At 32.6% G+C, this 24,134-nt stretch overlaps 1 protein-coding gene and 2 pseudogenes across 1 annotated transcript in view; all 3 read right to left on the bottom strand.

Moving 5' to 3' along the window:
• The window catches only part of RPS6KA6 (ribosomal protein S6 kinase A6), a 124,481-nt gene that overhangs the window by 51,080 nt on the left and 49,267 nt on the right, over positions 1 to 24,134 (bottom strand). The window contains exons 4-8 of the mRNA XM_039870225.1: positions 19,867 to 19,948; positions 19,141 to 19,221; positions 17,255 to 17,334; positions 3,143 to 3,249; positions 2,820 to 2,857 (exon numbers count right to left, since the gene is read on the bottom strand). Coding sequence (XP_039726159.1) covers positions 2,820 to 2,857; positions 3,143 to 3,249; positions 17,255 to 17,334; positions 19,141 to 19,221; positions 19,867 to 19,948 — 388 coding nt within the window. The remainder of the gene's footprint in view (positions 1 to 2,819; positions 2,858 to 3,142; positions 3,250 to 17,254; positions 17,335 to 19,140; positions 19,222 to 19,866; positions 19,949 to 24,134) is intronic.
• Positions 690 to 808, bottom strand: LOC120608385 (uncharacterized; annotated as a pseudogene).
• LOC120608457 (uncharacterized) lies at positions 932 to 1,050 on the bottom strand (annotated as a pseudogene).

The following is a 24,134-nucleotide window of genomic DNA, read 5'->3' as shown; positions in this document are numbered from 1 at the left end:
TGCTTAGATTCCCCTGGGAATCTGTGGTGATCAGTCTCAGAAGGTATGGGGGAAGAGGCTCTCTGGGTTGGGGGCTGGGGACTGTGGCTCAACCTTGATTTTGCAATCAGAGCTGGTAAAAATCAACTGTTGTTTTGCCATCCCAGCTTTTCTGCCATCCTCGTTTCTCTGCCTTCTGCCCTGATGAGTAGGCATTGCTGCTGGCTACATGGAACTCACAGTACTCCCAGGCACGGCTGTTCAGGGAAGTTGCCCCACCTTCTCCTCTCCCCTTCCTCCTACAGGGAGCTCAGGCTATAAGAGGCAGCTTCTTTGTTTCTACCAGTCTACCACCAGACACCGGGGACTCTGACCTGTGGTAGCTGTTATGTGCAGATACCACATTCAGACGTGCTGTTGCACAGTTTGGGTGTTTTGTTGAGTTTTAGATGTTCCACTTATTTTTGTTTCAAGGGGAGAGATCTGGGGAAGTTTCTCACTCTGCCATGTTCAATCCAATCTCTAAATCATTTTCTTATATTTTTCTCTTAAATATTCAGCTCGAGTAGTGTAATTTAAATTTTTGACACTGTATATTTTTCTTCTCTCTTTATAAAAATTATCTCTGAATTACGTCCCTCAGAAAACACATAATTGAAACCATAGATAGTTTAAATCAGTTGTGTTCAATTTATAATTCTATTTTTTAACACCTACAGCACCTGGTATTCCTAGGTAGTCTCCCATCCAAGTACTAACCAGGCTTGACCCTGCTTAGCTTCCGAGATCAGACAAGATTGGGCATGCTCAGGGTCGCATGGCCATAGACTCAATTTATAATTTTTCTTCTTTTTTTTCATTTTAGGCAAGGAAACCCTTGGTTGACCTCACAGATTGCAAGGACCCTGTCAGCTTACATTCTCTTATTTTTAATTTTTTTAAAAAGTTTTTACGCCAACAGCACCTGGTCTTCCTAGGTGGTCTCCCATCCAAGTACTAACCCGGTCCAACCCTGCTTAGCTTCTGAGATCAAACGGGATTGGGCTTGTTCAGGGTGGCATGGCCGTAGACCCAATTTATAATTTTTAATGGCATATATGAATTAACATTTTTTATAAGCCAGGAAAGTCATATTATATAGTTAGTTTTTACATAAATTATGCGGGGTGTTCCAGAAATAAAGTTAAAACATAAAGTCAGTATGAAAAATATATTCTCAAAAATGCAGATATTTGGAGGTTATCCACTCTCATTCTACTGATCTTCTATACAATCATAATCTCAGTATGACGTTAATCAGGCTCAAAATACAGTCATACCAAGAAACCTTTCTATGGTCCACTGCCATTCAGAGTAACCTGTAAAACTATTAGGTCCATTCTCATATCTGGAGGATATTTAAAGTGAGTGAGTAAAAAAAAAAAAAAAAAAAAGGTATTTCCCTCTCCTAAGATTATTCTGGGGAAACTCAGAATGCTGGGGAAGACCCTGCCTAAGTGAAACATTGCTAAATCACTACGGCCCACTGCTATCAATGATAAGTACCAAATAATCCTATACTTTCAACTATAGTATTCAAAATATGAGGAATGAAGATAGAAAGGGAAACACGAAAAGAGTGATGGAATAAAAACACAGAGAAGGTAAGGAAGCAAGAAAAAGAAGAAAATAAAGATAAAGAAAGGAAGAAATGATGGAAAATTAAAGAATGAAAAAAGTAAAAGTCATCTGAAAATACTTGCTGTGAGTGGTCATACTTTAATCAATCTTACTGGAAAGTTGAGAGGTTAAATCCATGTTTATTACTCATTACAAAACTTAGAATTAGGTTATAATCATAAAACAGAGTGAAAATTCATGTATAGGTTTTTGTGTGCACTTAAAATTTTATTTCTCTAAGACAAATGCCCACAAGTGTGACTACTGTATGGTTTTATTTATATCATATTTTTAAAATAACAAAATTAGGGATGTTAAGTGGTTTCTAGAAGGTAAGGAAGAGGGAGGGAGGGTATGATGGTAAATGGGCTACACAAGAAAGTTCTTTTGTGATTGTATGACAGTTTTGCATGTTGATTGTGCTGGTGGTATTCAAATTTACATATGTGAGAAAATGTCACAGAATTACACACAAAGACAAACAAAAAAAATGTACGCAAAAACTGGTGAAATCTAAGTAAAGTATATAGTCCAGTTACTTGTACAGTACAAATCAATTTCCTGGATTTGATAATGCACTGCAGCTTTGTAAGATGTCACCATAGGGGGAAGCTGAGTGATGAGTACACAGAACCTCTTGGTACGATTTTTGCAACTTATTGTGAATCTATAATTATTTCAAAATAAAAAGTTTTAAAAAAATAGTATAATATGAATATTTTATGCCTAAGAATCCTGTGAGGATTAGCACAGTGTGTTATAAGTAAATCCTCAATATTAAAAATAAGGTAAAATAAAGCATATTTTTTTTTTTTGCAAATGAACAAAATGAACCCTTGATTGTGAAACACTTGGTTTAAAAGTTTATAATTCAATGCATTTCAAATGTGATAACTACTTATGATAAATATTTCAGTCAAGACTGAAACTAAAATAATGTTTTTACCTAGAAAACCAAATTGATTTCTTAATTAGAACAGCAACTCTATTGTATAATTTCTTAGTATTACAATTAGAACCTATTGAGAGCTATCTCATCTACCCTTTAAATGAACTTTAGTTTACTAAAGAGATGAACAAAATGCAAATTAAATCAAGAAAGAGGAAAAAAAGAGAACAGGCTTAGACCAATATATATTAAAATAATGCAAGCTTAGAGTAGAATAAGAAAATTTCCATACCTGTTAACTTGATATGTCCTATTTCATCAAGCAAAATGCTGTAAATCAAAATTTACATTCAACAAGAGGGAATAAAATATTTTATATAAAACATTCACACAAAAATCATAAACATAAAATAGCTATATCTATTTCAAATACTGAAAAAAAATTAATGATTACTTTATAATCAATGGGTATCTTATGAATATTACTTTTTATGTTTCATATAATTATAAAATTCACATATATTTTCATATAATATTTAAAATAAAAGACTTAATAGAGAAAAAGTAGTTATATAACATTGGTTATAGGGATACACAAGGAGAATATAGCTTTACTTTTCTGGCTTCAAGTCTCTATACACAATTCCTAATTGGTGCAGATGATCCAAAGCAAGGGCTAGTTCTGCGAGGTAGAATTTCACATCTTCCTCTGTAAATAGAACCTAAAATAAAATGACAATTTTCCATTTGATCATTTAATACTTCCCTAAAAACTAGTAAACAAACAAATATAGGCAAATAAGAAAATAAGAGTAGATAGATGACACTAACCCCTTTAAGGATCCTTCTCTTCGATATTAACTATTTTAATGTAAATATTCCTAAAATATATTATGTAGTTTGCATAACTTCTTACACTATAGTGCACAAGATTTATCCTTTTTTTTAATATCTTGCTGTCATAATGTGATTATTAATTTCAGTACTCTTCTAAGTACTCTTCTCACGATCTTTGACAATTTTGTATATGTCAGTTTAGCACCGGCAATTCCAATATTTCTACAATTTTCTTTCACTGTCTACTAAGGAATTTTGCTTTGAACGGCTCTACTAACTCAAAGCTTCTAATATACCAGAGCAAGTTGCTAAATTAGTAACTCATATTAAACACAGTTCTAAACCCAATCTCTGTCCTAAGGAGTAGCTCCAGGCTTCTTCTGATAGTAAAGTACATGAGTTTAATGACACTATCTTCCTCAAGTTTTTTGTGTCTGGGAAGAGAGCTGCTACGATGAAGTGAAAAGGGCACTGGACTTGGAATAAGAATTAACAGTGTAATGTTTGACATGCCACTTAGCCCTCTGGCCTTCAGTTTCTAAACCTGTAAAATAAAGATAATGATATCTGCTATGTCTAACAAGGCTATTTTAAGAGTAAAATAGTTTATATGGGAAAAAGAGCCTTATAAACTGTAAAATGCTTTGTATACAACCATGAGGTATTATTATTATAGGTTATTCATAAGTGAGTATTAATTTATACACAAAATTGAGCACTACTTAATCATCAGATATAATTTTTAAGATTTATGGAGGGCTTCCAATTGACAAAACAAATAATAAGTTTAGAAATTGGGTATTTTCACTATAGAAATCACTGGATTACTAAGAAAGTGTAAAATACGAATGAAATATCATAAAGATCCTATAACTGACTTGCCCATTTAGAATTATGGCCACTAAATTACATAACGCAGACTCAGGTTACTAGTAAAACTGCAGAAAATGAGCAGTTAAAGATAAATTTTGATACCTCTCCTACTTTAAAATAAATGATCTGTATAAAAACGAAGACTGTTCATTATGTAAGTTTCTACAGACTTCATTTGAATATTATAATGGTCAAAGTATGAGAACATTTTCACCTGATATTCTATTAAGAATAAAAGTATTTGTTACTTATTTGACTTCCGAGGAAGGCTAATCAAAACGTTCACTGAAACCTAACACATAAGAAAACCCTCATTAAACAAAAATATTTCAAACTCTAAATTATAGAAGAAACTATGCCGAGGTTACAGTTTATGGCAAACATATTATCTTGTTATAAAGTTGTCTCTGTGGAAAGCTTCATGATGGATGCAAATAAGAAACTTACTAAGTAGAAATTATGTGCCAGTCATGTTACATTCGTTATGTTATTACAGTTTTCCAAACAACACCATGAGGTAGGTACTATCATCACCTTACATATGGAGAAAGACTCAGTGATGAAATAACTTTCCCAGAATAAGATAACTAGTAAGAAGCAGGCAAGGATTTGAATTCAGGAATACTTGTCCTTAAGAACTACTTCTTCCCCAGAAGTCACTTCTGCCATATGCAACTTTTCTTTTAAGTTTTAGGCCCACTACTATTAACACTTTCCTATTCACTAATCATTCTATCATAAATACCCCCCAAAATAAAAATCATCTAAAACCCCAGCACCCTGAGGTAAGCTCGCTAGTCTTTTGCTGTCTGATCTTCAAACCATGTATGTGTGTACATATATATGTGTGTGTTTTAACATATTTGAGATAATACTATACACACACTATTTAGTAGACTCCTTTATTCTCACTTAATATTATATCATAAGCATTCACCCATATATTTAAAATTTATTTAAAAAATGTTTTCAATAGTTGCATAATATCAACATACTAATTAACCTGTTTTCATTTAGATTATTTCCAATTTTTCACTACTTTAAATAATTCTGTAATATGCATATGTATTTTGGACATTTATGATTATTTCTCCAAAATGGATTCCTAAGAAATAAAACAGGAAATACAGAGTCAAGGAGTATAGTCTAAGATTCTCCACATACACAACACAATTATTTTCAAAAAAAGTTAAGATAATTTTCACTCCTATCAGCAGTTTATAAAAGCATTTGTCTTACCACATCCATGATAGCAGTGAATATTAACCTTTTAAATTTAATATACAAAACTGGAATCAATTATTTTAATTAAAATTTTTATTGTTAGGCTAAACATTGTCTTTATGTCTTGAGGCCTTTCTATTGTTTTAGTGAATTATTGGTAATGTTTTTGACTATTTTCCAGTATCAACTTACTGTTTTTTTTTTTAATTGGCCCTTTAAATATTAAAAAAGAAGTCCTTTAAATATTTTTGAAATGTCAGTTCTCCATTATATTACTTGTAAATATTTTCCCCAATTTGTGCTGGTCTTTGATGTTCAGTAATGCATAATTTTATGTACTCAAAATTATATATCTTCTGTGTGATTTTTCTTCATTATTTGATTAAGGAGACCTCCATTAAATGGTCAACTACATATTTAGGTACAATTTCTTTTAGAATGTTTTTTTCCAGATTTAGCTTTTTAACACAAATAAAATTTATCTTTGCCTGTGGTAGAGATGACAATTCTAAATCAATTTTTTTCTGTAGTATCTAACCAATTTATCACACACTGTTTACTGAACAATCGATTTCTTTGCCATTAATTTGTGAGTATACTTCTACCATAATAACATATGGTAAGTCATATATACCAGAATATTCCTGTGCTATACAGTATGTGTCTAATTTTGTGTTGATAGTATGATGTTTTGATTACTGCAGCAGCTTTATAAAGTTTTAAACAGGAGGTAGAACAAGGAAAGGGTGTTCTTTATTTTCAAAATGTCTTAGTTCTTTTCACTTCTTTACTTTTCCAGATAAGCTGGTAAAATCATTCTATCAATTTCAAACAAACAAAAATTCCTATTGGGATTTTGTTTGGAATTTTGTTAACCTTATAAATTAACTCTGCAAGAACTGGCAGCTTTACAATCATCAGTCACTCATCCCAGTATATTTTCTTGATATTAGCAAGGTAGAGCACAGCTTAAGAGTTGTGTGTGTGTGTGTGTGTGTGTGTGTGTGTGTGTGTGTGTGTATTTTGGGAGAGAAAAATTGGGGGAGGTACCATTCCCTTTAAAATATACATGAAGCATATAATAAAATTCTTTAACAGATATAAAAATGTAATTGTTAAAGTCTTTTTCTAAGGCATACAGAATAAGTCCTCATTTTAAATGATTTTTTGTATGCACAAGTATAACCAATAAACAAATTATAATTAATAAGCTGTCTACAGAAGTAACCATTAAATAATTTTTTAAAAGCCTGTTCAATTAATATACTAATTTCTTGTCTTTTGGGAAATGTATTCAAAATGCTTGCATGCTCTTAATATTCTAGACTTGGGAATCAAAACTTACTGACTGCATCTCTGTGCTAGTAAGGGTTTACATAGTCTCACATTGAGAATGTAGGTCTGAAGAGTTTAAAAGAATATTAGAAATAACTACAAGAATTTCTCAAACACATAATTGACACTTTTACAATCTAAATACAAGAAATCATGAATACTGGAGACTTGTTATACTGTTGTCCCTCTATGTCTTGGGACCAGCTTTTAACATGGTCTTTTAAAGACATCACTTGGAAGGGGGTCCTACACAGACCCTACCACATACTGAACTCTATTCTATTGTAAACAATATACCAAGATCACAGTTTATGTTCATACGTGGTATGTTCTGCAACTGGAGGTAGAAAGATATAAGCCAGAGACCTTAGCCACTTAAGCACTGGCTAGTATCCCAAAAGAACACTGTTGTTTTTTCACAGCAAGTTCCAAAGCGCTGGAAATCGATACACTCAATTTTTTAATTCTGGAAGAGATGTTGAACAACTTTCACCCAATTGAAATAATACCTCCAGATTATCACTTCGACACAAAATGAAATAGACAAGGACAGGATTTACTCTCTTACCTAACATCACTAAAACATATGACAAAATATATGAAATGACACTTTTCAAGACACTTGATATCAGGCAACAAAAATACAATGAATACTGAAAGAAGGGAAACAAACAAGGTGAGCCCTACAACTGTCCTAGCTTACTACCTGGAAAGAATTTGCCAGCAACAGTGCACACATGGAGGGCTAAGTCAGGGCTAAGACTAACCTGAGTTGATGAGACAGAGCTGAGAGCATGGGGAGACGAGCACGACAAAATTCACAAGATAGAGTACAGAAGAGAGAACTGCAGAGAGAGAAAAACATGTAGTTATGTATATAGCCTCCTTCAAGGATTCAGCAGAGAAATGCCTAGCATATGTTAGTGAGGAAAGGATCCTGAGCCAGGTAAAGAACCAATGAAAGGATTAGAGGGAAAAATCCATGGAACTCACACAGGGCCAGGAATAGTACCTATAACCTCTGGCCAGAGCAGAAAATCTCATAATTCACAGGGCATCAGAAAGAGTAATCAGAGAGTGACATCAGAAGCATGGTGGAGTGAGAGATGTCCCCAGATGTCTCCCCTTGAAACAACAATAAGCTGAACATCTAAAACTCAAACAAACAAACAAACAAACAAAACACCCGAACTACACACCAGCATGTCTGAGCAAGGGATCTGTGCAGAAAAGCTACCATAGGTTAGAACCCCAGTAGGCAGGCAGTAGACTGGGAGAAACAAATAAGCTACCTCTCACAGCCAGAGCTCCCAGCAGGAGAATGGGAAGGGGAGAAGGTGCGGCAGGTTCCCTGAATAGCCCAGCCTGGTAGAGCCGTGAGCTCCATGGCAGCAGTAGAGCCCAGGAATCAGGGTAGAAAGCAGAGAAGTGGGGACGGCAGAGAACTGGAGATGGCAGAGAAGCAACAGTTGATTATCACCAGTCATGGTTGCAGAATGCAAGACTGAACTAAAGCTCCAACCCCTTAACCCAGAAGGACCTTCCCATCGTATCCTCCAAGACCTAACACCGCAGAGCTCCAGGGAAACCAGAGCAAACACTACAGAACCTGTAGATAACACTGACAGGGACTGAGAATCAGGGGAGAAAGCGTGATTGAAAATTTATAAGAAAAAGAAAAGGCATTATTAAGAATTTATATAAAGCAGGGATCAAAGAGGCTCAGATGCCACCTACTGGAAGCCAAAAGAAAAATGCCTTCTTAGCAACAGGCTAAAGAGACACCTTTATATAATAAAATTTCTTCCTGGAAAAAAAGGCAGAATACACTAACATTACCGCCCAGGCAGAGAAATAGTACATTAAAAACCAGGAACAGCCAGGGTGACAAGCCAGCTCAGAAAGCAAGAGAAAAATCTCCAGAAAAAAAGGCTTAAATATAGAAATATGCAACTAAAATGATAGAGAATTCAGGATGGCACTTCTGAAAAAAACTCAAAGACATCCAAAATAATTCACCTTAACAATTCCAGAAATGGGAAAACAACTAGATGAGCAGAATGGGTTCTTTAGCAAGGACACTGAAACCCTCGAAAAGAACAAAATAGAACTGGTGGAGATGAAGAACACACTGCAAGAGTTGAAATATGAAATAGCAAGCTTGGGAAATAGAGTCAAACAAATAGATGAAAGGATCGCTGATATTGAAGACAGAAATCTAGAAGTAAATCAGAAGGAAGAAGAGAGAAATTGAAGAATAAAAAATAATAAAAGAGAAATATAAGAACTAGCTGATACCATCAGAAGAGAAAACATAAGAATAATGGGCATTATCAAAGGAGAGGAAAAGGAGCAAAAATTAGAAAGTATTCTCAGACAAATAGTTGATGAGAATTTCCTAAATCTAAGGAATGAGCTGTAGCTTGAGATTCAAGAAGTCAACAGAACACCTAATTATCTCAACCCAAAAAGGCCTTCTCCAAGACACACTGTATTAAAATTATCAAAAATCAATGACAAAGAAAGAATTCTCAGGGCAGCCAGGGAAAAGAAGACAGTAACCTATAAAGGAAAACCCAATAGATTATCATCACACTTCTCAGCACAAACATTACAAGCCAGAAAAGAGCAGAATCAAATATTCAGATATTAAATGAAAAGAACTACCAGAGAAAAATGTCTCCAGCAAAGTTCTCCCTTAGATATGAGGGAGAAATAAAGAACTTTCCCGATATACAAAAATTGAGGCAATACTTCACTATGAGGCCTGCATTATAGGAAATACTCAAAGATCAGTTCACCTAAAACAAAATGACAAAAAAAAAAAACATAACTAGGAGTCAGGCAACTAGCAGGCACACAGAAGCAGAGGAGTGCAACCCTTACTAAGAACAGGGCATTATAAGCTTAATCAATAAGAAGAGATTGGCTATTATGAGATAGTAATGGAAGTTCAGCGTACAAAGGGACACATTCAGACAACAATAACAGAAAAGGGGAGGACTGAAAAATACAAATCCATGAAAGGGAATGGATGTAAGGTACATGCAGAATAAAATGGGCAGCAGCTCTCTCTCTATATAGCCATCCTCTACATATTCGTAATGGTAATCACGCACCAAAGATTCAGAACTGAAGTATATCACATAAAACAAGAAGGACAAGAGGAAAAATCCACAGCCTCCCCCCCCCAAAAAAAAAAAGACACACAAGGTAAAGGAAGCAATGGAAAGACCGAGCAACAAGAAAGCAAAACATAAAATAGCTACAGGAAAACCTCACATTTCAATAATCACCGTAATGTAAATGGATTGATCTCACCAATAAAAAGGCACAGAGTCGCAACTATATAAAAAACTATATAAAAAAAGCCCAACTATATGCTGGTTCCAGGAGACACATCTCGGCTCCAAAGACAAATATAGACTCAAACTGAAAGGGTGGAAAATGATATTTCAAACAAATGGCATTCAAAGAAAAGCATGAGTAGCGGTGCTAATATTGGGTGAAATAGATTTAAAAATAAAAAAAAGGTAAAGAAAGAAACTGAGGGACACTTCATAATGATAAAAGAAATCATGCACCAAGAGGATATAACACTTATTAATATCTATGCTCCCAACCAGGGAGCCCCAAAATAGGTAAAGCAATTACTAACAGAACTAAAGGGAGAAACAGACCAAATCACCATCACAGTAGGGAACCAAAATGCCCCACTGTCAGATATCGACAGATCATCCAAATAGAAAATCAAAAAGGAATTAATATCCCTAAGTGACACGTTAGACCAACTGGACATTATTGATATTTAGAGAGCCTTTCATTCCAAAACAGCTGCTAATACATTTTTTCTCTAGTGCACATGGAAGATTCTCAAGAACTGACAACATACTAGGACACAGAGATAGCATCAACAAATATAAGAGGGTTGAAATCATACCAACTATATTTTGTGATCATAACGCTTTGAAACTAGAGATTAACTGCAAAAAGAAAGCAGGAAGAACCGCAAATACATGAAGATTGAACAACACGCTACTGAAGAATGACTGGGTCAGATGAGAAATAAAAAGAGAGTTCAAGAGATACATAGAAACGAATGATAATGATAGTACTACATATCGAAACTTTTAGGACACGGCAAAGGCGGTCATAAGAGGAAAGTTCATATCATTACAGGCCTATCGCAAAAAACAAGAAAGAGCCCAAATAAACAAGTTAATGTTTCATCTTTAAAAACTAGAAAACAAAGAATAAATAAAGCTTAAAGTCAGCAGAAGTAAAGAAATAATCAAACTGAGAGCAGAATTAAATGAAATTGAACACAAAAAATCAATAGAAAAAATAAATACAACAATGAGCTGGTTATTTGAAAAGTTTAATAAAATTGGCAAGCTCCTGGCTAGATTCACTAAAGAAAAAAGAGAAAGGACACACATAAAACAAAATCTGGGAAGAAAGAGGAGAAATGAAGACAGACAATGCAGAAATACAAAGGATCATACAAGAATACTATGAAAAAGTATGTAACACTAAATGTAATAACCTATAATAAATGGATAAGTAGTTAGGAAGATACCTTTCTAGACTGAATCAAGAAGTGGAAAATCTAAATACACCAATCAGCAGTAAGGAAATTGAAACAATCATCAAAAATCTACCAAAAATTAAAAGTCCAGGACCATATGGCTTCACCAGTGAATTCTACCAAACATTCAAAGAAGATTTAATACCTATTCTCCTCAAACTCTTCCAAAAAAATCAAAGAGGTGGCAATACTTCCTACTTAACTCATTTTATAAGGCCAATATTACCCTGATATCAAAACCTGGTAAAGATAACACACAAAAAGTAAACTACAGACCAATATCTTTCATGAACACAGATGCAAAAATCCTAAATAAGATACTAGCAAACCGTATACAACAACATATTAAAAAGATTATACCCCATGATCAAGCGGGCTTCATCCCAGGGGCACAAGGGTGGTCCATCATACACAAATCCATTAATGTGATACACAACATAAACAAATTAAAAAATAAAAACCATATGATCAAAGAATAGATGCAGAAAAATCTTTGACAAGAGACAGCATTCATTCATGATCAAAACACTTAACAACATTGGTATAAAAAGCAAGTACCTTAACATAATAAAGGCCATATATGACAAACCCTTAGTCAACATTATACTTAATGGTAAAAAACTGAAAACCTTTCCTTTCAGATCATGAAAAAGACATGGCTGTCCATTATCACCACTGTTATTCAATATAACACTGGAGGTCCTAGTGAGTGCAATCAGGCAAGAGAAAAATATAAAAGGCGCCCAGATAGGAAACAAAGAAATCAAACTGTCACTATTTGTGATGACATGATTTTCTATATAAAAAACCTTAAAGACTCTACAAGAATACTGCTAGAAACAATAAGCAAATACAGTAAAGTTTCTGGATAGAAAATCAATATTCAAAAATCCAGAGCATTCCTATACTCTAATAATGAATTGTCAGAAAAAGAAGTGGAAAAAATAAACCTTCTGCAATTGCAACAAAAAGAATAAAATACCTTGGGATAAATCTAACAAAACATGTGAAGGACCTATATAATGAAAACTATAAGACCCTATTAAAAGAAATTGAAGAAGACAAAAAGAAATGGAAAGATATTCCATGTTCTTGGGTAGGAAGAATCAAAATAGTTAAAATGACCTTATTACTTAAAGCATTATACAGATTTAATGCAATCTTTATCCCATCGGCATTTTCCAAAGAAATCAATCAAAATGTCATCAGATTCATATGGACACCAAAATCACCAAAGCCATCCTGAGAAAAAAGAACAAGCCTGTAGACATCACTCTGCCTGACTTCAAACTATACTATAAAGTGACAATAATCAAAACAGCATGGTATTGACAGAAAAACACACAGAGACCAGTAGAACAGAATCAAGAATCTAGAAGTAAACCCACGTTTATATGGGCAAATAATTTTCAAGAAAAGAACCCAAAACATACAGTGGAGAAAGGAAAGCTTCTTCAAGAAATGTGCTGGGAAAACTGGAAAGCTGCCTGCAAAAGAACGAAGCTAGACTATTGTCTATCACCACATACCAAAATTAATTCAAAATGGATTAAGGATCTGTATATAAGTCATGAAACAATAAATTCCATAGAAGAAAACATAGGAACTAAACTCATGGACCTTGGACTTAAAGAGGATTTTATTAATTTGACCTCAAATGCAAAGGAAATAAAAGCAAAATTAACTGAATGGGACTACATAAAATTAAAAGCTTCTGCACAACAACAACAACAACAAAACGTCAACAAGGTATAGAGACAATCATCCAAATATGACAATATATTTGCAAGCTTCACCTCTGATTAGGGCCTATTATCCAAAATATACAATGAACTCACACAATTCAATAAATACAACAACAACAACAACAACAACAAAGAAACAATCCAATAAAAAAATGGGTAGAGGACGTGAACAGACACTAATCCCAAGAAGACATACAAATGGCTAACAAACATATGACAAGATGTTCAACATTGCTGGCTATTAGGAAAATGCAAATCAAAACCACAATGAGATACCATCTCACATCTGTTAGAATAGCTGTTATCAACAGGACAAGTAATAACAAGTGTTAGAGAGGATGTGGAGAAAAAGGAACCTTCATACACTGCTGGTGGGATTGTAAATTGGTACAGCCACTATGGAAAACAGTATGGAGGTTCCTCAAAAAACTAAGAATTGATCTTCCACATGATCCAGCAATCCCTCTACTGATTATTTACCCCAAAGAACTGAAAACCCATATCCAAAAAGATATTTTCACACCGATGTTTATAGCAGCATTATTCATGGTGGCCAGGACATGGATGCAACTGAAGTGTCCTACAACAGACGATTGGATAAAGAAGCTGTGGTACGTATATACAATGGAGTATCACTCGGCCAAAAGAAGGGATGAAATACTGCCATTTACAATAACATGGGTGGACCTTTAGATAATCATGCTAAGCAAAATAAGCCAGGCACAAAAAGTTGAAACCACATGATATCACTCATACGTGGGATATAAACCCAAAAGCAACAAACGAACAGGACAAAAAAAGAATGACTCATAAACATGGACAACAGACTAGTGGTTACCAGAGGAGGAAGAGGGAGTAGGTAGATGGAATAATAGGGGTCAAATATGTGGTGACAGAAAGAAATCAAACTATGGGCAGTAAACACACAATACGATATATATGCATGCCTTATTGTTATATTGTACACCTGAATCTTACTGGATTTTGTTAATCAACGTTACCACAATAAAAATAAAAATTTAAAAAAATTAAAAAATTAAAATAAATAAAAAATGGGCAGAGGAATTGAATAGACATTTATCCAAAGAAGATATACAGATGGCCAACGGACACATGAAAAGATTCTGAACATCACTAATAATCAGGGAAATACAAATCGAAACCACAATGAGATATCACTTCATACCTGTCAGAATGGCTATTATAAAAAATTCAACAAATAACAAGTGTTAGTAAGTATGTGAAAAAAAGGGAACCCTTATGCACTGTTAGTGGGATTGTAAATTATTGCAGCCACTATGGAAAACAGTATGGAGGTTCTTTAAAAAATTAAAAATAGAACCATCTTATCACAAACCAATTCTACTTCTGGGTATTTACCTTAAGAAAATGAAAACAATAGTATATAAAACAAAAGTATATATACTCCTCTATGTTCATTGCAGTACTGTTTACAACAGCCTAGATATAGATGAATAGATAAAGAAGATGTGGTACATATATACAATAGAGTATTACTCATTCATAAGAAGAAATGAAATCTTGCCATTTTTGACATCAATGTATGGACGTAAAGAGTATTATTATGTTAAGCGAAAAAGAAAAAAGTCAGATAGAGAAAGTCAAATATCTTATGATTTTACTTATGTGTAGAATATAAAAAACAAAACACATGTATGAACATAAAGAAACAGAAACAAATTCACAGATACAATGAACGAAGTGATGGTAGCCAGAGGGGAGGGAAGTGGAAGGCTGGACTAAAAAGCAGAAGAAGATTAAGAAGTACAAACTTTCAGTTATAAAGTAACAAGGATATAATGTCCAATATAGGGAAGTCAATAACATCACAATGTATGGTGACAGATGATTAATAGACTTATTGTAGTATCATTTTATAAGGTATATAAACGTTGAATCAACAAGTTGTACACCTGAAACTAATATAATATTATATGTCAAGTATAATTAAAATAAATTGTTAAAATTTTAAATAGAAATAAAAAGACCCACCTTAACTTTGTAATTTATGGTAAAATTATTATTTCCCCCTAAGATCAGAAATAAGGAAAGAATGTCTGCTCTTACCAATTCTATTCAACACTGAACTGGAGGGTCAAGCCAGTGCAACAAAGGCAAAAAAAAGAATTAAATGATATCCATAACAACAAAAAAAAGTAAAACTACTTATTTGTAGATTACAAATAGAAAATTCTATGGAATCTACAGAAAGATGCTAGATGTAATAAATAAGTTTAATTAAATTGTGGGATACACGTTCAATATAAAAAACAATTAATTGTATTTCCATCTAATTTAAAAATGAAATTAAGAAATCAATTCCATTTATAATGGCATTGAAAACAAGGAAATAGAGAAAAATCTGACAAAAGATGTGTAAGACCTGTATACTGAAAATGATAAGGCATTGCTGAGAGAAATTAAGGAATACTTAAGTAAATGGAGAGAGATACCATGTTCACGGACTGGAAGACTCAATGAAATCCCAATAAAAAATCCCACAGGCTTTCTTGTAGAAAGTGAAAAGCTGATTTTAAAACTGATATGAAAATTCAAAGAACCTAGAAAAGGCAAAACAAATTTGAAAAAAACAAAAGCAGAGCTCAAGAATTTATACTACCTGAGTTCAAGACTTATAAAGGTACAGTGATCAAGACAGGGTGGAACGGGCATATAGACTAATAGATCAATGGAATAAAATAGAGTTTCCAGAAATATACTTTCATATATATGATCAATTTATGTTCAACAAATATGCAAGGTAATTCAATGAAGAAAGCATAGTTATTTCCAATGATGATGCTAGAACAATGAGATATCTATACACAAAAAAGGACTTCGACTACAACACATACCTATCACCACATACTAAAATGAACTCAAAGTGGATTATAAAGTTAAATGTAAAACTGAAAACTACAAAACCTTTAGGAAACATAAGAGAAAATCTTTGTGACTTGGGATTAGGCAAATATTCCTTAAATAAGACACCAAAAACAATTTAATTTATTAAAGAAAACATATATAAGTCCGACCATCAAAATTAAGAATTTCTGCTTTTAGGACACTGTTAAAGCGAATGAAAAGACAAACCATAGACTAGAAGAAAATATTTGCAAATAACATATATGATAAGGGCTTACCATCCAAAATATATAAAGACTCTCAAAACCCAATAAAAAAATGGGCCAAAGATTTAAACACACATTTTATCGAAGAGGATAGACAGATGTCAAATGAGTGCACGAAGAGATGCTAGACATTATCTGTTTTTAAGGTAATGCAATTCAAAACCACAATAAGTTACCACTATATACTTATGAGATATCCAAAATTAAAACAAGATTGACCATACCAAGCACTGGCAAAAATGAGAAGCGACTGAAACTTGCATATGCTGCTGGTGGAAATGTAAAAATTATATAACCACTTTGGAAAACAGTTTAATAGTGTCTTTAAAATGAGTTTAAAAGCACATACTATATAATCCAGTCATTACAGTCTACATATTTAATTATGAAAAATGAAAACATATGTGACAGAAACCAGAGTAAGTAGGGGTGGGGAAGGAGGAAGGCATTACAAAGAGGCACAAGAAAACTGTTAGGATGTTAGATAAGCTAATTATTTTGACTGTGATAATGGTTTAACAAGTATATACAAATGTTAAAATTTACCAAAGTATATATTTTAATATGTGAAGTTTATTGTATACCAATTATACTTCCATAAAGCTGTTTAAATCATGAATAAATTAAACACTACTTCCAGAGGCATTTTGATTAAAGACTACTCCCAGAAGCATTTTGGTAGCTTGTGTAGGCCAAAGTCCTAAGCTTTCCTCTATCTGAGCTCAAGAATTTATACTACCTTCGTCATTTAAATTGATCTTGTGCCTAAGAGAATAGTGAGTAGCACATTGAGATCATCTAAATGACAGGCAGATAAAAAATGCCATTAATCGGCACATCTGGTAAATACTATGCAAACAAACATAATTATCATTTAAAATTTCTATAGGAAAAAAGTAATTAGCAAAAAATCAAAAATAATTTTTTTAGTTTTGTTTCAAGAAAATATAGTAAAATTTTTACTGATACTCACCTCTTTGGATAATCTTGTGAATACATCTCCTCCCCTGAGAAAATCCAAAATTAAATACAGCTTTCCTTCAGTCTGAAAGGCTAATTAGAAATTAGAGTGTAATACCAGAATAATCTTAAAAGCTTGAAAAGCTTAATATACTTTATATTAAATTTACTGGAATGACATTGGTTAATAAAATTATATAGATTTCAAGTATACATTTAATGTCATATGTATATTGCATTGTGTATTGACCATCCAAAGTTAAATTTCCTTAATATACTTTTAAATTAATATATATGTTAAGAATTTTATCACTAAACTCTATACAATTAAGCATTCACTCACATGGTCCATTATTAGATAACATTATCTCAAAATCAAATCTGGTGGGGAAATAGCTATAAACCTCTTCATAGAACATAATCAATCTTCCATGTGGCTTTACACAGAAACCTCTAACACCCTCATTTTCCAGAATTATTGAGCATTGTGTCCTACTTCAATTGCCTGAACTCTTCCTCCCCATCTGTTGAAAATCTGCTAATTCTTTCAAGCTCAACCAACATGCCACCTCCTCTATTAAGCTTTCCTCTATTAAGGATTTCCTCTTTTTCACATTTCCTACAACATCCTTACCCTCTTCCCCATCAGCATTACTTGCTACTATTTTTCAGATCTCATTGTACTTTACTTATGTCTCTCTTATGGTACTTACTCCATTCGATTTGTATAATTAATTTGTTTACATGTCCGTATTTCATGTAGAAGAGAAATTTCTTGAGATCAAAGATTGTTTCAACTTTTGAGCTCGTTGCATTTAATACAGTGTTTTGTGCACAAATGGTATTTATTGATTAAACTAATGACATCCTGGAGATTCAAGGAAGTCTTAAGATACTACTATTTTCATTTCATTAGAGTAACAAGGGAGTAAAAGAATATGGGTAGGGATTTCGTGAGGGTTTTTTTAATAGAGATAATTGAGTATATATTTTAATGTATTTAATGTATTATTTGTCAGCATTACTGAAGAATAAAATCAATAGCTCCTACTTTTTTAAATTTCAAAATTTGAAAGTGACATAGACTATATCAGTGATTTAATGATATATATGTGTGTATATATATATGTATATATATATCATTAAATCACTGATATAGTCTACTGCCAATTTCAAATTTTGAAATTTAAAAAAGTAGGAGCTATTGATTATACGTATATATATACATATGTATATACATATATACATACATACACATATATATATCTTTGGATTTATATGTGTATATATGTATACAAATCCAAAGATATATATATATATATCTTTGGATTTCCCAGGAAAGCCAAACTCCACAATATCATGCATACCTCAAATTAGCAATGAAAATGAAGCCATTATTCGAACTCAGAACTGTCTGACTACAAATTCATGTTTTTTTTCCATAATACCTACTGCTTCTCACTAATATTCCTCTCCTCCCCAATATAAGAAAGAATAACTCAAATAGACTAATAAAACTTCATGGTCTTCTTAAACAGAACCAGGAAATAAGATGGATATGTTCATTATAAACGTATAAAAGGAGCACATCCAAACACCAAAGCATTTTGAACAAAATATCACAGAAGTTTATAGCCTAAGATCACTGGAAGTATAGCCTAGTATAGAAATACTACCACACAAGTAATCAAAAAACACTATCTTATTACCTTAGACAAGTTAATTAATAAATAGAGGAAATACAACTAAAAGCTAAATATTGAGTCTTATTTCAAATAAATACATTTCGTATAGTCAAATATATGAAATCGGTTTCAAGTATTTATTTCCTGTTATATTACTGTCTGAAAGGAAACCTTAATTATCTAACTCTATAAATTTAAAAAAGAGATTACATACCATAGTGCAATTTGACAATAAATGGGTGATTTACTTCTACCAAAATATCCCTCTCCATCTTTGTCCGAACTCTGTCTCGAACTAAAAATTACAGGTTAAAATATATTAGTATTATACATAATTTCAGAAGAGATTCAACCAAAAATTCATCAAACAAAAATATAAAATATAACTTTATAAGTGCCTACATTTGCAATCTAAATAGTCGTAAATAGTAATTACCATATTCTCAGAAAGCCAATAAATTAGATTTAGATCTAGAGATAGGTTAAAGTGACATAAACAGGTATTTGGCTAATATGCATTTATTACGTATTAGTTTATAGTAGTTTAAATGTGTTGACTTAAATTGAGCTCAGTGTTATTATCACAACCTAGAAGATGGTGTGTATAAGTATATGCAGCCAGTTGTGCATTCAATACATAATACCAATACAGATGAAACAGGAAAAAAAAAGAAAAAAGAATATAGCTTAATAAGTTCATTTTAAGTAAATGAAATGTGTCACTTTTTATACCATTAAATTTTTATCAGAGTACACTCTCACTAAATTAGGACATATGCAAATATCACAACTAGAAATATCACTTACCAGCTAAAAAACAGTAACAATTACTAATTTTAAAAGAAAACTCAATCTATCCATTTTATACAAGAAATATACAACATATTTGTTAAAACAAGCTTTAACAAATTCTATTTTAATGAGCTTTCTAATTTTCTACCTTTTAAAGAAGCTTTTTTTAACACCTTCATTGCATAGAGTTGGCCAGCATCAGGGCCGGTCTTCTTTCTAACAAGAAAAACCTAATAAAGGAATTAAAGAAAAGTAAAACTCACATTTCAAGACTTTTTTTGCTATACACATTCATTAGCACACACATATGTCCTTGTATTTTCTTTAATTTCATTAAGATATGCCTTTCTCTATAAATTATACTTAGTTAATATTTTCTCACTTTCATTCATTTAGTAAATTACACTCATACATACTACTATAGAAGTTTTTTAAAAGAGACACAGTCATGAACTATGAGAAGTTTATGATATAAAAGATAACAACAAAAAACAATTTGAACTAAGAAAGCTCCTTTTAAGACCCACGATCCTTTTTGTTACCTTAATAAAGAGCAAACAAATGTGATGACCATTAATTGGATACCTTCTTTTCTACTTCATTATTGGTCCATTCTGGAAGTTACCAGGCATTTAAATTTCTAATAAAAAAACAGGTGCACTTTTTTATCTGCCAGGTAAAAGAATGACGATGGCACATTATCTCAATGAAAGTTAAACTGTGAAGTTACCAAGCAAACTTAATATCTCATATTATCAAACTAAGATTATGACTCATTAAAAGCTAAGATTTTTAATAGCCTCAGTTATGAAGATAAATATAGATCACAGTTTTATGAGGTATTTATTAGTAAATGACTGTTTTATTTAAAAAATATAATTAGTAAAACTTGTTCAACTGCCTCAAACTGCCATCCCCAACTCTAACAAGTTCTATTCAAGTGTTGCTTAAATTAAAAATGTGATCAAGTTAACTAATTTGCTCACATAAAATTGCAGATAGGAAAGCTGTTTTTTGTCTTACCTGTTTCCCAAGGTATTGCTAAAGACATTTTATTCCAGATCTTTATTTTTAATTTTATATTAGTTTCAAGTATACAGCACAGTGGTTAGGTGTTTATGTAATTTATGAAGTGATCTCCCCAAATACTCTAGGACCCATCTGTCATTATATACAGCCATTACAATATTATTGACTATATTCCCTAGGCTGTACTTAACATCCCCATGACTATTTTGTAACTACCAATTTGTACTTATTAAAGCCATCACTGTTTTCACCAAAACCCCCAACTCCTCTCAGATTTAGCAATAACCAGTTTGTTCTCTATATCTATGAGACTGTTTCTATTTTCTTAGTTTATTTTGTTCCACAGATTCTGAATGTAACTGAAATCATATGGTATATCTCTTTGTCTGAGTTATTTCGCTAAGCATAATACCCTCTAGGTCCATTCATATTGTTACAGATATACATAGTATATCTGTACCACTTCTTTATACAGTCATCTATTGATGGGCACTTAGGTTGCTTTCATATCTTGGTAACTGTTGTAAACAGTGTTGCAGTGAACATAGACTTGTATATACCTTTTTGAATTAGTGTTTTGGTTTTCTTTGGATAAATACCCAGAAATAGAAGTGCTAAGTCATAAGGTAGTTCTAATTTTAATTTTTTGAGGAACTTCCAAAATGTTTTCTATAGTGGCTGTACCAATTTGCAACCCCATCAACAATGTATGAGGGTTCCATTTTTTCCACATCCTCACCACCACTTGTTTTTTGATTTTTTGGTGAGAGCCATTCCGAAAGATATAAAGTGATATCTCATTGTGGTTTTAATTTGCATTTCTCTGATGATTAGTGACACTGAGAATCTCTTCATATGTCTATCGGCCATCTGTATGTCCCTATGGAGAAATACCTATTCGGTTCTTCTGCCCATTTTTGTTTGTTTGTTTATTTTTTGGTGTTGAACTGTATGAGTTATTTATAAATTTTGGATATTAACCCCTTATAAGATGTATCACAGGCAAATATTTTCTCTCATTCAGTAGGTTGTCTTTTTGTTTTCTTGATGGTTTCCCCTGATGTGCAAAAACTTTTTAGTTTCATGTAGTCCCATTTGTTTGTTTGTTTGTTTTTCCTTTTGTTTTCATTACCCAAAGATAACAGAAAACAATATTACAAAGAGCAGTGTCAGGGTCTTTACTGCCTATGATTTCTTCTAGCAGTTTTATGGTTTCAGTTCTTATGTTTAACCTTCTAATTTATTTCGAGTTGATTCATGTATATGGTGTAAGAAGGTGGTCTAGTTTTCCCAACACCATTTATTGAAGAAACTTTCATCACCCCATTTTATATTCTTGGCTTCTTTGTAATATATTAAATGATATAGGTGTGGATTTATTTCTGGGTTCTCTATTCCATTCCATAGATCAATGTATCTGTTTTTATGCCAGTAGTATGCTGTTATGATTACTATAACCTTGTAGTATAATTTAATATAGGTAACATGATACTTCCAATTTTATTCTTCTTTCTCAAGGTTGCCATGGCTATTAGGGATCTTTTAAGGTTTCATTTAAATTTTTGGATGATTTGTTCCAGTCCATTGGAAAATGTCATTGGTATTTTGACAAGGATTGCATTTAACCTGTAGATTGCTTGGGGTAATATGAACATATTAATGATGATAATTCTTCCTATCTACGAGAACGGTATATGCTTCAATTTATTTCTATCTTCTTCTATCTCTTTTTTTCAATGACTTGTAATTACCCCAGTACAAATCTTTGGCCTCCTTAAATTTATTCCTTGGTATGTTATTATTTTTGATGTATTGTAAATGAGATTTTCTTCATTGGTGTGTAAAAATGCAACCAACTTTTTTTTTTCATCACCAAATATTGGACCCCCTTTACTCCTATCTAACTTTTCCCTCCTTCCCTTCTCACTGTTAACCAGTAATCCACTGTCCGTGTCCATGAGTCTCTGTTTGTCTGTCATGTTTGTTTGTTGTTTTCGGTTTTATATTCCACATATAAGTGAAATCATATGGTTCTCAACTTTTTCAGTCTGACTTATTTCGCTTAGCATGATAATATCAAGATCCATCCATATTGTCGCAAATGGCAATATTTTACCTTTTCTTATGGCTGTGCAATATTTCATTGTAGATATATACCACATCTTCTTTATCTAATCATCTACTGAAGGACACTAGGTTGTTTCCATGTCTTGGCCACCATGAATACTACTACTATGAACATCGGGATTGCATATATCTTTGTAAATATTTTGGGTAAATATTTACAAAGTATTTTGGGTAAATATCCAGAGAGGAATTGCTGGGTCGCATGGTAATTTTATTCTTAACTTCATGAGGAACCTCCATACCGTTTCCCATACTAGAGATATCACCAGCACTGCATGAGGGTTCCTTTTACCTCACAACCTCCCTAACACTTCTTATTACTTGTCCTGTTGATGACAACCATTCTAACAGGTGTGCGGTGGTATCTCGTTGTAGTTTTGATTTGCATTTCCCTAATGGCAAGTGAAGCTGAACATTTTTTTCAAGTTAACCATTTGTATGTCTTCTTGAGAAAAGCATCTGTTCATGTTCTCTGCCCATTTTTTAACAGGATTCCTTTCATTTTGAGTTGTATGAGTTCTTTGTATATTTTGGACATCAGGCCCTCACCAGAGGTGTAGTTTGCAAATATCTTCTCCCATTTGGATGGTTGTCATTTTGCCTTGTCAATGGTTTCTTTTGCTATGCAGAAGCTTTTTAGTTTGATATAGTCCCATTGATTTATTTTTGCTTTTACAACTCTTGCCTTTGAAGTCAGTCATAAAATCTTCTCTAAATCCAAGGTCCATGAGTTTAGTATTTATTTTTCCTTCTATGTGATTTATTGTTTCTGGTCTCATATTCAAATCTTTGATCCGAGTTGCTATTGGTGTATGGTGACAGATAGCAATTTAGATTCATTCTTTTGTAGGTGGCTTTCCAATTTTTCCAGCACCATTTATTGAAGAGGCTTTCCTTTCTCCTTTATAAGTTTTTGGACAAAATTATTTGCTCATATAGAGAGGTTTATTTCTGGGCTTTCAATTGTTTCATTGGTCTGTGTGTCTGTTTTTCTGTCAATACCATGCTGTTTTGATGACTTTTGCTTTTTAGTATAATTTGAAGTCAGAGTGATACTTCTACCCTTGTTCTTTTTTCTCAAGATTGCTTTGGCTCTTCAAGGTCTTTGGTGTTTCCATACAAATCTGATGACTTTTTGTTCTATTTCTTTTAAAAATGCCGATGAGATTTTGATGGAGATTACATTAAATCTGTATAATGTTTTAAGTAATGAGGTCATTTTAACTATGTTGATTCTTCCAATCCATGAACACGAAATAT

The sequence above is a fragment of the Pteropus medius genome, unplaced genomic scaffold (assembly GCF_902729225.1).
Source record: "Pteropus medius unplaced genomic scaffold, Ma_sr-lr_union100, whole genome shotgun sequence".
Classification (NCBI taxonomy): Eukaryota; Metazoa; Chordata; class Mammalia; order Chiroptera; family Pteropodidae; genus Pteropus; species Pteropus medius.
Note: the sequence above shows the minus strand (reverse complement) of the source record. Positions and strands in the feature narration are given on the sequence as shown.